We start from the raw sequence: 15801 nt of genomic DNA, 5'->3' as shown, positions 1-15801 counted from the left end.
AAGTGGCATAAATGACATCAGAACCTGGCTCACAGCATGTTATGGATCTACCAAAGCCTTGCCAAAATGCAGAGATTCCCTGGCTGCTTGCTAGATGTTTCCTGAGACCCTCTGATACCTACTCTAGAATTGTCTCCTGAAGTTACAGGCAGACTAGCTCACACATGCTTGAAGCTGGTTTGGTTTTTTTTTTTTCCCCATTTGGAAAAAATAGAATGCTGTTTGTTCATTTGTTCATAATATCTTCATTACCATTTAAGAGTTACTGTGTGATAGGAGCAGCTGGTTTGGGTAAAAATAAAGACTAAACCCTAAAATTTTTTCATGTTGTTTTTAAGGTTGGAAATGAATTTTGTTAAAGAGCTTACTTAACCCAGTCCTGTAAATTTCTTAACTACACTAAGGGCCTTGGAACATTGCTGCACCTTAGATACCTTTTCACTGTATGGATACGCTTTCCCTTGACCCCAAGCATCCTGAAACAAAGACAGACCATGGTTAGTTGGAAACTTGCAGGCTCTGTCTTGGAGGTAATCTTTGTCTTATTATTGCTAGTCTTTTTCTCATATTTTCCAGGATTTATTCTGGGAGGGAAGAGTTGTCCAGTTTTTTAATTCATTTTATCTGGTCTCTGTATTTTCTATTCTTAGTGGTAACAAGGACAAGAAGTGCTAATACAGGCTAATAATCATGCTATCTATAGCCTTTTATGTCATCTTTGTACATAAAATGTCCCCATTTTCTGTAATTTATTATTGCGTGTGGATGAGAGATGCTTCATTAAGTTTAGGTGAGGTTGCTAAGAGGGCTTTTGCTTGGGAGAATTGGGGTTGTGTTCCTATTCAATCACATTCCTTTTTTAAAAAAAAAAAAAGAAAATAATCAGATTTGATCATAAGACAACACTAGGGAGAGGAGCGAGTGACTACATCGGGTGCCAGCCCAGCGCTGTATGATGTTCCACAAAGCACGTCTTGATGCTCACAAAGCAGGAGGCTGCGTTTCTCCCCATTTTGCCTCTCAAGCTGTGCTTTTGACATTGTTGTTATACTAACCAAGAAGCCACTGTGGCTTCTGAACAGACCCTAGAGTTTGCAATAGCAAAGAAATGACTAGCCAGGCAGCAGGGTCTCACACGAGAATAAAATCTGTGTGATTGTGGTCTTCCTTTATTACCACTCAGGCAGTGACTTCCTTTGTTATTTCTAAAGCTAGGCAGTTCAAAATATGTATCTCATGATGTGCTCCTCATGCTTGAGAGACTGCCTTTAACTCATCATCTGTCTGCCTGAAGAGTGTTTAAGTGGAGTACGCAAGCCCTCTCACACTGCCATGAATTAAGTACCAGTGACGCACGTGAGCCTGAGCCTCTTGCAGGCTTCAGCGGTTTTCCAACACGTTCTCCCACGGCAATGACAGAGCACAGTCCTTGGATTACGACGTTCCCTTGCTGGAACAATGCGCAGACAAGCAGGGAGAATGTTGTTCTTAGTCAATGCCTTTTTGGTTTCCCCTCCCCTCTTGTTGCCACCAAGACTGCCCATCGCAGCGATAAAAAAGCCATAAAAATGCCATTCTACTTTACCAACCCAAGCGCAGCTACCTTCAACAGCCAGATAAGGACTAGGAGATGCCTACTAAACTGCTCTGCAGTTCTTTATAGACCCCAGAGCTTTGTTTCGGAGGAGCCTGTAATTTGTCACATTCAATCTCCCACAGAAAGAAGCTCCCCTTGGAGAAGGTGTTGCAACTATTGCAGCAGGCAGACTCCCTTGCCTATTTCTATCGGTGAATTTAGATAGCCATGTCAAAAGTCCCTTCTGGGCTTCAAAGTCTACAGACCAGAGGTGAAAAAATGTGTTGCGTGATGTCAGGGGGATCATGTAAAGGAGCAGCTAATGCTGTAATTGGGGCTTATGAGCAAAAGGCGGTGAGTAAACTGGGCACATTCGTGGATGCTGGATAGGTAATGAAATATGGTTTTTTGAAACTTAACACTTTAATCAACAGATCTATAGAGAGACCAAAAGTTTACTTGTGTAGGAACACAAACAGGTTTGGTTTTGATTTTTTTTTTTTTCCCCTACAAATAGTTTGTTACAGGCAGTCCACCCTGCTGAATCCCATGCATCCATCACTCCTGACTGAAAATTCACTGTACAGCGTGCCGAACGCAGGCAAGGGCTGAAATCACTCCCACAAATTAATAAACAGAATTCCCACTCCCACAAATTAATAAAGAGAATTCCCTGGGAAGCATCTCGTATAACAGCGCATTCCCGACTTCTCCACCTGTCTATATGTTAAATTACAAGCGCAACGTGTTTGTGCATGCTGTGATGCAGTCCTCGGCCTGACCCCACCAGCTTTCCTTAGGAACTAATAACAGATTTTTACGTTGGCCCAGGAGGAGCAGCCAGTGACTTACGTGCCACTGTCAGATGTCTGGTAGCTGGCGCTGCAGCCTGCGAGCCCTGGCCCCCACACCACTCATTAGGTCCGTGCGATACATCACCCGAGTTCTTTGGTTTGCCTCTCACCTCCTCCTCATAGATTTAAGATTATTTGGGGAGGAAAGCAGTGGGGAGGGAGGAAAGAAATTCCCAGTTAAACGTAATCATTAACTGAAGTGGTCTTTGATTTCTCTGTTGTTTAGTTTAATTAGATGGAATTCATTTAGAAGGCAGCCGCCAATGTCAAAGGCATGTTAACTATAGCTGTGAATTATTACTGCATCAATAAAAATAATGAAAAGCTTGGATGCTAGCAGAGCCATTAGGCTTTGGAGCAGTAGCAGCTAGTTTTCTGTTTTCAGACACAATCTTTCTTCCTTATTGTGCCTTTCAAATATGTTCATACTGAGAACTTGTGGCCAGTTTTTCTCAACTGCTTCTATTCTTCAGAATCTGCTCTTGCTGAGAGTTTATCTAACCAGGTTCAACCTTCCCTTTTCACTTTGGGCCTCTCATACGAAGATGGAAATGGCTGGTTTGAGTCATACCAAGGGGCACGCTGTCTGTACTGAGTCACAGCAATCAGCCTGTTGCTCTCTCTGTTGGAACACTCCATACCGAGAACTCAACGAGAACTGGTTATGCCTACAGACTTCCTTGATACAGATGCCCAGGTTTCAGCAACACCTTCCTGAATTAGCTGAACTTTTTAAACTCAAGGAAGGAGACAGGGTAACATTTCTCATGGCTACAAACCCCAGATCCTCTGGTCCTGGCTTAATGCAACATATAATTTCTGCTTACCAAAATGTTGTCTATAGGCAATATTTACACAAAGATTAAGGCAGATTTTTCACTCATCACCTCATCTGAAAGGGGATTTTTCAGGTCAAATTTTAAGTTCGCTACTAGTATCAAGTGCAGCGACCCTCCACCAGTACATATCTGAGGATCGGCAACCAAGACTGGAAACTTGCCTTTTATTCTCTGTAGTTTCCTCTTCACAACCATATTTTTTCAGGGTTTATTTCTGCAAAGCTCCTTCTTTTGGAAGGCATATGGATAGGTATCTGTTGAGAGCTCATTGATTCAGAAGGCCTTTGGACCACTGAAACAAACTGAATCACAGTCATAAATACTGAGATCTCTTTTCTTTTTATTCTCATTATGGAGGAACTGCATTTGTAGTCCCATCTGTGAACCAGATTAATTTGGAGCCATCTGCCATAAGCAAATTGCTAATTTTGGCAGATACCAGAGAGATGCTAGTATCATCCTTATGTAAACATTTGATGTCAGCTCTGATTGTTGTGAAGAAAACACCTACCCAGGAAGGTGCTTATGGCTGCACCGTGAACGTGTAGTAATTCAGACGAACGATGACAGCTTCTTAAAGAACGGAAGGAGGGCTCAGCACTCAGCACAGACCGTGCCTGGTGTGCTGTAAACACATCCGCCGCAGCAAGGCAAAAAATGATGCGAGATCTGTGCAAACTGAGAGTGCTACCCTGCGAGCTGCGATGCGTGTTTAGTGGAGAACCAGGACCACTTCACAGAATTCACACAAGAGGCTGCTAAGAAAATGCTCTGAAGATCTCATCTGGAGGTCTATCAAAGCACCAGACTAGACTCACTTTTATTTTCTGGAGAATTCATATTCACTGACTACAAACCTCCACAGGAGGTTTGCATACCCTCCAGGTTCCATGAATATTAGTTTGTTTTGTTGTTCCTCTTAATATTCATGAACAGGCTGCTTGCTTTCCAAAAGCCTGTCATCTATTTGGGGAAAAACTATCCTACGATTTAAGTGACCAATCAGCAATACAAAGTGACTGGCCAAACTGAGCTACCATTTAAAAAAAAAAAGCTCAGAGGATTCATTGGAGTGACTTACGTAACATTTGGAAATAACAAGTGAACTTGTAAAAATCACAGAACTAGAAAACCTCATTTGTTAATCTATTTTGAATAGATAATGGAATTTTCCTTTATTTCCTTGAGAATTCAGCTCTTAGGTCCAGATCACATCCCACTGAGGTCAGCAAAGCTCCTACCTACGCTGTGGTGGGTGGGCAGGGCTGTTGCAGCCTGTAGCACCACATGCTCTGCACACAGGCATCTTCTGTTGCACTCTGGACCACACTTGCCCACTGACAGTAAAAAAAAAAGAAGTGAGAGTGCACCTCAGAGCGTGGTGTGGCATCTTTGAGGACAGGTTAGCTCTAATCTGAAGAAAAGAATAGGTCCTTTAAAGCCTGGGCTTTACTCTTTGCTGGGAGTGAAGCACACCAGCACATCTCAATTGTCTTCCCATGGCAGCAAACGTGAGACGCACCAGGATGACTCTCTCTCTGAATCCAAAATCTCCCACAGGTGACAGTATCTTTCAAAAAAGCTGTAACTTTATCAGCCACAGAGTTATTCTGGCTGTAACTGGTGAAGTCTTCTTCCCAGCTTTATCAAGAGACTCACAGAGGAGTACACAAAACTGTGGCTGTAAGCTGCCAGGACAGGGCAGACAACATCTGAGGAGAAACATTAAGTTCTTAAAATAGCCCGTGAACCTTGCTTGGAGGTAAAGCTAAAAGGCAATAGATCTCCTCAAACGCTTCACCGTTCAGCACACCCATCCATCATGTGCTTTGCAGCAGCCTTTAGAGAGAGGTGGTTCATGCTGCTGGCTCTCATACACCCCACATGTGAACAGAGCAATTTCCTCCTCTCCCGACACAGGCAGGGCTGCAGTGCAGGAGAAGTGTGTTGTTATAGTTACTGGCTATGACTTACCCCTGCCATTGTCATGGTATTTTCAGTAAATGGCACTTAAACAGCAGTCTAGCAAAGGTCTGCAGAAGAATGACTGCCTGCGTTCACTTCATAACAGGACACAGTCTGTTCATGCGTTTCTCCCTGTCCCGTACATCCCGAACGAGACCTTGATTCTCTTACATAAGGAACAGAACAAAGGTCACTTCTTATATTTGGAAGTTTTTTTACGTCTGCTCCCTGGAAAGGTCATCATACAGGGGCAAAGCAGAGCTCTTCCCCGCAGGCAGCTCTCCAGAGCCAGGTATGCCGCGCCCAGGACACATCACCTCTCAGAGACTCCGTGGCTGCTGAGCGAAACTGCTTTGCAGGTCAAGTAAGGGGCCATGGTTTTCCACCTTGTTTTGGGTTTATCTTTTACTAGCTAGATACAACCACTGTAACCCCACAACAGGCTGGCGTAACGCAACCTCTAACATTTTCAGTCAGGACTGTGGTAAGATGATAAGGTTGTGGGAATGAGTGAAGATAGATGCCTATAAAATGGATTACGCTGGGGAATGAGCAAAGATTCATGCCCATAAAATGGATTACGCTGAATGACGCTACTCAGCTGCTTTTGAGCTGCAAAGACAACAATTAACTGAGCTGACGTGAACAGACGCAAATAGGAACAGCTCTTCAAGCCTGGCAGTTAGAGAAACAAGACTTCAGTAAGAGTCAAATAATAACCTCTCGGAGGCAGAAGGCAGGGAAATGGGAACTAACAGGTTTTCACAGACCCCAGACTCAGCTGAACGAAGGCGATGCACTGAACATTTAAGAGAGAGCAATCAGAAGATGCTGCTTCTGCATTTGTGCCCAGAGTGCAGCAAAGCCAAACTGACAGCCCCTAATTGGAAACAGGCTGCTACACGTGAATCAAGGAGCTGCCTTCACGCAGGTCTGTTCAGGCAAACCGAACCTTGTGCACGTTTAATGAACAGATTATATCAAACCTTACCGTTACGAAGTGCTGTGACACTATCAAATTTCTCAGCCAGACAGAAACCGTACCATGAAGTATGAATTTTTGTTACTACTCAACCAAAAGTCAAGTTTTCTATATGTTTTAGAACATGGTAAGTAGCTGATTAGGACAAAACTGTGCTAATCTGATTTATCAGGTGCTTTTTGTGAAAGAAATTAGGTATGGGATTCCCAAAGGACTTTTGGACAAAGGGTCCGGCAAAGATAATTACTGAGCATATAACGATACTGCTGTGGAATTAGCATCAGCAACTTGCGGCCAGAAACCCCTCCTGTACTAGCTGTGTGATTTGACAGGCGAACCAACTTTGTCCCAGTTTTGCTTAACTGGGCACTTCTTTCCATTTAATGTTATAGCACTATACATGAAATAAATGTTAATTACCAGCACTGCATGAACAATCAGTGAAAATGCTGAAATGGACGTCCAGTCTTGCAGCCCTTTCCCAGCAAACTTCCTGCAGTCTCCAGAAAAGCCTGAACCGCAGCCTGGGAAGTTAATCCCAGTTTGTACATAGGATCTTGCATCAAGCCAGTACCAGTCTAAAACGTACTGATGAAATCTGGTCTTGTAACAAACCCTGTAAAGAAAGCTGAAATTGGCACTGCATCTCTTCTCCCACACACATGTTCTCCTTCAAGTTGTAAACTTCTCAGCAGATGCAAACCTAGCTACAGGAGGATAGCTGCACACTGGCATAAAGAGAAATGAAACAGACCTGCTGTGAAACCTATCACTGAACCAGAGACGCTGGAGCTGAATTTCAGCTGCAATAAATCAGCCTTATCCCATGGACCTCTGTCTCTGTCCAGTTAAGCCAGTAAGGCTGTGAATGTGAGTGGACACAAGTTTTACTTTTCAAGAGATCTTACAGAAGTCCGCATGAATCTCATCACTTCCTTTCCATGACATTTCAGGAGAAACTTGTAATTAACCTGCAATAATTACTGGCAGGTCCTCAAGCTACTGAAAAAAAAACCTCAACATCCAAGTTTTGAATGCTCCTTTCTACACAGTGAACGTGCAAAAATTGCCAGTGGTCAGTAATGTATACAAATTATTCTAGTTATTGGCAGTGGTACTTGCAAATGAAAAGAAGCAAAAAAAAGGAATAAAAAAAAAAGTTAGGGACAGTGTGATATGTGACAGGATTCAGACTTTGTGGTTTTTCACAAAGATCCTTATGTAACTGACTGATGGCTTTGTAGGTAAGAATCCTTCCTACAAGTCACAGCTGTTCATCGCTCAGATGTCCAGCAGCTTCGCTCACGCTGTAGCGTTACGTACTGCCTCAGCACTTCTGAACGAGAGCTCTCTGGAGATGCAGACCAAGATACGTCTGTACTATGGCTAAGTACTGAAACCTAGCAGACTCTTTGGTTGCTTACAGTTATTTATAAGCTTGTGTGTTTTCAGGATTTACTTATGAAAAGCAATTCCACTTAATATCAGCACAACAGCATGGCAATAGTTCATATTTACAGATTGTAATATAATTTCAGACAGCCACAAATTCCTTTACAAAGTGCACATCTATAAGTCAACCTGTAAATCAGAACCACTGATTCAAAACCACTGTTCAAAACCACTGGAAGACTGGAAAGAACACTGAGTGAAACTGAAAATGCTGAGCATTTAAGTCAGGCAGAACATGTTTGCTCAGCCTGAAAAGTTATCATCCAAACAGGACTGCCCACGTCTACTCTGGGCACTTAGAGCAATGGACCTACTTAAGGACTTTGTTTTATGACTCCTGCACAGCACCTCTCTGTGCAGCACCACCTTCCTAACACAGGATAATAGCTTAAAACCGAACTGGAACACTCGACTAACCTGTTTTTCACCACTTGGCTTCCTGTAATTCAGCAGCAGCTCCACAGCTCCCACCACCTCTTTCCGGATTGCATACAGCAGAGCATCTCCCACATACACGCTGTGGCTCAAAAGCAGCTCCATGATCTCCAGATTTTCATTCTCTATGGCTATTAAAAGGGCACTGCGACCAAGAGGATCCATACAGTTAATGTTGATGTTGTAGTAGATCTCTGCCTCTTGCAAGGCATGTTTGACGCTGGCATAGTCCCCCTTCTCCACAGCGCTGAGGTAGGCCTTCTCTTCCGCTGAGAGCTCTGCCTCCGCTCGCACGATCTGTAACGGGATCCGATCTCTGTACGGTGAATAGTTTACCTTTTTGTAGTATAGCTGGGCCATTGTTCATAGTGACCGGGCAGCCTACGGGGGAAGAAGAAGCACGCGTAAGTTGAAAAACAGACAAGCAACAATCTGTTCATCACAGGGGATAAATTTCCAAAGGTCCATCGCGGTAAAAGCTTCTGATCCCTTTTTAAGCCGTTTTATCCTCAACACAGTGACTGTAACACCCTCTGTGCCACCCCGTATTAAAAGGATACCTGAAAAGATAAAGGTTACACTACTGCTCAGAAGAGGTATGCAGAATGACGGACACTCAATATATTTTAAAACCTGGTTTAAATACCGTGCCATTGATTTCTTTTATCTGGTCAGAAGCATGATCTTGTTGTTTATAGATAATCTACTACATGTGCATATAGGTCAATTTCCCATCTTTGCTTTATTTCCTACTCAATGTTTTTTCACTTCCCTTTTTTTTCCCACTGTTAAGCCAGGTCCTCAGCATCTCTGAACTGTCAGTGATGGGAGCTGCTGATTTACACCCTCCTATTTACAGTAATAAGATTTCTTTTTCATTATTTTTACTGCTTCTTCTCTACTTCCATCTCTTAAAATAGGTTTTCATTTTTCCCTAATGTTTACTCTTTGACTAGGTCACAGTTTTATTTTTAAAGCTCGCATGTTTTTAAACACATTTTTTCACTCTTCGCATTTATAAATAGGACCTAAAGACAGGCTGATGTAGAAAGCCACCACCCTTGCTCTCCAGAGGCAGTGATATTGTTTATGGTCTAGGAAAATGAGAAGTAAATCCTGCCCTGGAACAAGGGTAGCAAACTGAATGAGTTCCTGTTCCTTCCCACGGCTCAAAGAGCCCAGCAGGTGACTGAAGTCACAGGAAACACGGGCTGGACAGGTACTCACATGTAAGGGTGAGGAGCTAAGCTTATCTACCACTGTTTGGCATCGATAAACCACACCAAATCAGGACCACGGGACACCAGCAGCTGTAACTAATTGGATGACTTATTCCATCTCCTTGCCCAAAGCTCAATGGTTTCCTGCAGCAAATTAGCCAGAGTTCTGCTCCATTTTAGAGCCCTATCCAGGGAAAAGAGGAGGTTTTGCTAAAGAGATAATGAGTAGGAGGATGATCTCGTGGTTCAGGTGCCGAACCGGGAGTGAGACGCCATGGGTTCGGTTTTTACCGTCCCAGCGCACACCATAAGGCAACCGTGTTCAGGACAGCCACTTCACATCTTGCCTTCAGCTCACACGTTACGGCCCGGTGCGGCGGGAGTGGGTGGATCTGAGCTCCAGCCCAGCCAACACTGCGAAATAGTGGGTGGCTGTAGCAAAGTTACATCTCCAAATTTCCTGGGCAGCCAGAGATCTGTAACAACGAGTTTGGCATCTCAAAAAATGTGCTCTCTCAGTATCCTGGTTTCCTACAAGTACAAGAAAAGTTTTTGTTTGTTACATTTCCAGAGTTTCAGCTCTCTGCACATACACTTCAACCTGAAGACATGGGCAAAGGCGTTAGAGACGCAAGGACCTGTAATCTGAACAGAAACCATCATAAATATATTAGCTTATTTTCTATGGAAATGTTATGCCACTAAAGCTTTTAGAACTATGGAACAATCTCAAGTGACTTAGAAGCCTGAAGTCTCAACAAATTATGTGTATAACCAACTACTCTGATTTTCAGAAGGACTAAGGATCACAGGTCATTTTTCAAATTTTGTTTTTGAAAATGTTATCCCTGCAGGGTCCAGCCAATTCCCACTGAAATACTGACAGGACACAAAAGGCTGCAGAACAGGTCTGTTGACAAGTAAGGACCAAAGAGATCTTTGGGAAAGTAAGGATAAGCCCAAATGGGAAGGGAAATTTTGTCCTCGTTTGACAATCTGGCTCACGGGAGCAGGAAACACCAACCGGTGGGACTGGTGGCAGAAGACAGTAGCTGCTGTGTGGAGGTCTCCAGGGGGGAATCTGCTGGCTCCAAAAACCTGAGGGATTCTGGTGACAAGTGCGGCTGCTAAAGTGAAACTGGATATTTTTCACTGCTCTTCAGTTTAATTGAATGTTTTATAGATGGTGAGTAACATTTGCAATGAGTTATAACAAATGTCACCTTACAAAAACATCATGCCAGAATTGGATCCCTTTCCTTTCCAACAATTTTGTAGGACGAGAAGAAAGCTTCGGATATCTTCTCCATGAAATCTCATCTCCCAGTACAACTCCAGTCCAAAAAAGCATTTTGTTAATACTTCAAGTACATAAGAAGCTGCAATAAAACAAAATGGAAAGACTCACAAAATGAATTATTTGCCCTGAATTCTTCTCATGCCATCATCTGCATAGCCTAACAAACACGCACTGCTGACTGGGTTTGGAAATGATGGCATGCAGTATCAAAACAAAAATCTGTCTGCCTGGATTATATGGAAAACTTCAGCAAAACCTTTAGCTGTTGAGCTGCCCCTCAGCCTGAGATCCAGCACAATTACAGATGGACCTTCCAAACCCGATGTCTTTCTCTTCCAAAATTGGCTAGCAGAGCATCAGTCAAACATGCAGATAGAACGAATGAGCCCAAGGACTGCTGCTCTCTAGCTGTCACTTCCCAATACCACCAGTCTCCTGGAGGCAGCATCCCTTCGTGAAAGAAACAGGCAGATCCTAGACCGCTTGTTAGTCCCAGAGTGGTACTGTCTCCCGCTCAACAGTCAAAAAATGACAAAAATGTTGATGAAATCCAGGTAAGGAAAGGGATAAGCAACTCATAGATGCCTAGAGAGAAGAAACAATGAAGCACTTGAAAGGTAGCAAAAATAGAAACATAGTCACATCAGAATTTTGGCATCTGTGCAGAGAGCCTGAAAACGCATGCTTTCCATATGAATTCTCTTCACAGAGAGGAATTTTCTGCTACTTGAGTTCATATTTGGGGCAAGGAACATTTTTTACAGTCTATGCCTGAGTAGAGATGCATCAGACAATATCCCGTGACTGGCCAATGCAGAGGTGATACCTGCAGCACAAACAGGTGTAGGAAAACTAAGAGACCCACATAGCAAACTACACAAGATAAAGAGAAGAGGACCTGCCATTCAATTTGGACTCTATCACCTCTTTCCAGCTGGGCTGCCCTTCTCTCTGAACTGCTAGTCCAAATCTTCGAGCCATTTCAGCCTGACACCACTTCTATGTTACCTGGCACAGAAATAAGAGCTTTAGCCTCTGAAAAGCTGCCATAGCTGGCAGAAACAGCTTGTCTGGTCTGGGGAAGGAAGGTTTCCAGCCACATTACTTTGTCTAATAACACAAAATGGTTTTTCTATCCCTGCAAAAAGTTCTCTGCATCTTCCAGCACTCTCTTCAGATGTCATCTATCCCCTGCATCAACAGGGCCACTTTTTCACTCGCTTCAGCACCAGGAGCAAAGAAACAACAGAAAGAATGAAAATTAGCTTTCCTTTCTGATGTTTCTTGTCAGAGAGAGAACACCATGAAAACTGCACAAAGTTTAGAGTGACGAGAGCACAGGAAAAGGCAAGGGAGGCAGTCTGAGTGATATGCAAGAAGCAGTGAAGAAAAAACGAGGAGAAGGAAGAGCAGGGGAGCAGCACTGAATAGTAGGCATTAATTAGAGACATGGTAAACGAAGAGACAGGCAGAAGTCACTCAGCAGCACTGCCTTTTGCTACTAAAAATTCCGTGAGTTTTCCCTACAATTTTTTTTAGGCTTTGTTAGCAGTTGAACCATCCCTCATTTCCCACTTTACACGCGCAACACGCTCCCAGATGCCGCTGTCTCACGGGGATCAGAACGATCTGTATGAAATGAGATGAGTACAACCGAAAGGGTGGGAGCCAGTGCTGGTTTACATCCACGTAGTCGCCAGGCCCGTTATAAACTAGGACCTTCCTGGCTTTTATTTGCCTTTATCATCATTTGACTTTTCATGATGCTGACAAAGAGGTGGAAAAGCACCATCGCTCCTGATTGCTGAGCTCCTTCTGTAACGTCACTACGGCTTCTCCCAGATCTGCAGAAAGGTTTACGTGCTGGAAAGCCTGCCTCTATTTTCTAGTTGTATCAGCCCAATAAAAGAACTGATCTCTTGCAACACATCTTACTTCACTGCTTCCCACCGCTTCTCTCCAAGGCTATTTTTTCTTTTCAGTATTTCAGGGAGAGTATTTTCCTCATTTTGCATTTCTAATCCAGACTTCAGGTCTGGAAATCATGGACCATAACTGCTAAAATGGCCTGACTCTTTCCTCATACTCAGAGGCTGTGTGCTCAGTAATATTGATCTTTTTTAAAAAGCTTATAAACTTGAGTTATGAAACAGTCCAGAAGGGCCACTTAGGTAAATAATATTACATGTAGCTAATGGACCAATTGAATTTGCGATTGGATCCTTCTATTAAGTGCTCTAGGTCTTATTTACTAACAATGCTTGACTGACCTTATACCTTCCACAGTCTGAGGAAATAAAACTGACTTCGTAACACTCTGCAATTCCTTTTCTTCTGCAAAGATACTGTCTCGTTCCAGAAAATCGCTTTTTCCATGGAGTTCAGTGGGAACCAGATTGCAACCCGAAGTCTCCCTGCTTCTCATGATGTCTCTTCATCACACTCACCACCTTTTTGGTCAGAAGCAGAATTTTTTCCTGATGTTTTTAAATGCATAAAGAGCCACTACTGAATAAATGTAGAACCTCAGAAGCATTTTAGGAGTATAAAATTGCAATGACCTTCTGGCGTATATGGCTGTGTAAATTCTCTTTAGTGAAGGCCCTATGATCTTGGGAAGTTTATAAGCAGCTCATAAGTTATATAAGATATATCATTCCCCTGGAATAAGTGCTTTCCAAAACTTGCAGGGTTGCAGTACAACACAAAATTGAGAAACCGACAGCTAATAAAATTGGAGATGAGTAATCTAGTTTCACTGCCCAAGATGAGTGAAAGGGAGAGTACTAATAGAGTATGTGATAAAAACACAAGGCTGCAGTCGTTCATGATTCACATTGGAGGGCATGTCCTTGGAAGATGCACAGAAAAATTCTTCTTAGAACATTTTTCATTCATCATCACTTCAGGTGTAGTTAAGAATACATACAGTCACTGGGATACTCCACGTAACCTTCTAATCTGAGAAGACAACCTCAAACTTCAGATTATAAGTTTACAGAAGCCAAAAGATAATTCTTTGCCAGTAACTCAAAATGTCATCATTTGACTCAAGTCCCAGCTGCAATTCTTAACTTCCTGGGGAGGGTGACAATTATCAAAGATATATATGTTTGATTTGGAAAGGCCAACTCTTTGGTATAATTCTCTTCTGCTGCATAATCAATTGATGAGTCATGACCAACCGCGTATGGGGGTGTGTGTATATATATGCACATATATATAAAAATACCATTACAAAAGATATCACGTATGTAGTACGCTTGGAGATACTGTTGGGCTTAGGAAAGTACCTGTTCCTCTCTGAGCAATCAGTGGTTCTAAGTAAAAGTTATGAATCAAACTCAGTTCTCAGTCTTCTGGCTTTAGGGTGCTCAATCATGTCAGTCCAGGACATCTACAAGCCTGCCTAATGCTGGAGGACGGAAATCTTGGCACAGCTGAGTTCTCTGCTAGATGAATAATCTCTCACTGCTGAACAGAGCCTTACTGAGTGCCAGTACGACTCTGTAGCGCAGACTTGCCCGGGAAGTAAGGATCGTTGCAAAATTTACCACTTTCCATTCCATGTGCAGAGCACTTGGTTTGACCTTGCCTTCTCAAGCAGAGGAGCACAGCTACATACGTATTTCAAAGGAAAATAAAAAATCATGATGCTCCACCACATACGCTTAAACCCACGGGGAGAGCCTAAAAGCCAGCATGTAGCATTTCTTTTGCCCACAACGGCTCTCTGTCCTCTATCTCCACTTGCTGAGCTGGGTGTTCTCATCAGCAGAAACGTATTTCAAAAAGGTGTTGTCCAGACACTTACGTTTTGTACCTCTATGACTTAAATAAGCTAGTTTTACCTCTTAAATGTGTATTTTAGTGTCTTTTAGCTGTATTTTAAAATAGACAGTGTAACAACATTTCAGTAGATACACTGCTTAATTCATCCAAATGAGTAATGCCCTGAGTTTTAACAGTGCATGGGAAAACTTCTCTGGGAGATGCTATTTTGCCATGGAGGAAGAAGATTTGTACTCATCTGGCTCAGCTCAGCCTACTTCTGTTACCTACTCCTCCATCGCATGTGACTCTAAAGGCCTCTTGCCCGAACAGGATGTACTGGCATCCTTTAAGGGTGAAAGTCACCAAGGGAACAGTATTAGGAACCCCCCAGATTGTGTTATAACCCTCATTAGCTTCATTAGTTTCAGTCTAGCTGCACAGAAGTTGGGGCATTTCGTGTTCATCTGGACAAGCCCTAGATATATGGGCTTAAACCAGAATCCATTACAGCCTGTAAGCAAGCTGCTCAGCCTTACGCCCTGCAAGTGAATTCAAACAACAGTGCCCTTTCTTGGGAAATGACAGCAAAAGCTCATACCAAGTTTGCCTGAATTTATCAAACAGTAAATTTGTTCTATGCACACGGTACAGTGTTTGCATTCCAGGAAAGCTGCTAAAATGTTTGACTTCAGAGTGCTTTCTCTGCTCTCTGGACAGTAACAAACAGGACATCTCCTCCTGGCCGCTGTGATTCACACGCAGCCTAAGCAGCCACGCAGAACATGGGCCAGCAGTCATCCCTGGGTTCAGGACAAGCAACACGTGTGATCTTTGCGGGTCTAGGTAGCCCAGATTCTGTTTCATCTGTCCTGAAAGCAACACACAGCTTCCAGCATGTCTCAATGGAAAGGACGACAGAAAAAAACCTTCGGTGTAGAGCAAAGCTTCTATTTGGGAGGCAGAGGAAAGGGGGAGTATTGACCCATCTCTAGAATATTTCAGTTACTACCTCAACAAAAATCAATCTGGGCTACTAAAATGACTAAAATTACCTCCTGGTGATGGGATGGCTGCAGCACATGCTTTTAGCTACTATTACAATGAAGTATTTACAGTCTGTAATTCTCCCACTTCTTTCCACATATCCATCACACAGGTGTGAATAAATAAAAATTTACCATTTTGAGAAGCTTAAAAAAAAAAAAAAGCCCTGGAATATATTCATAGTATGTATCTTCGCAAATGCAGACAGAGTGGAAAGCTTATTTTGTCTGTCTGACGTCACTTCTCTGTCCCCTACCCGTTGACACGGGCTGTCTATTCATTTTCCACCATCTAATAACAAAAAAGAGATGTCAACTGAACTGAGAAATACCGTCAAGCAAGCCGCCCCGTTGTCTTATC

The 15801-nt window shown here is 43.0% G+C and overlaps 1 protein-coding gene across 1 annotated transcript in view; it reads right to left on the bottom strand.

The window, feature by feature from the left end:
• TRPC5 (transient receptor potential cation channel subfamily C member 5) overlaps positions 1–8463 on the bottom strand; it is a 59573-nt gene extending 51110 nt beyond the window's left edge. The window contains exon 1 of the mRNA XM_010126879.2: positions 8086–8463. Within this exon, the coding sequence (XP_010125181.1) occupies positions 8086–8463 (378 nt within the window). The remainder of the gene's footprint in view (positions 1–8085) is intronic.
• Between the last annotated feature and the right edge of the window lie 7338 nt (positions 8464–15801).

This window comes from Chlamydotis macqueenii, chromosome 11 (assembly GCF_036417535.1).
Source record: "Chlamydotis macqueenii isolate bChlMac1 chromosome 11, bChlMac1.mat, whole genome shotgun sequence".
Taxonomy (NCBI): domain Eukaryota; kingdom Metazoa; phylum Chordata; class Aves; order Otidiformes; family Otididae; genus Chlamydotis; species Chlamydotis macqueenii.
Note: the sequence above shows the minus strand (reverse complement) of the source record. Positions and strands in the feature narration are given on the sequence as shown.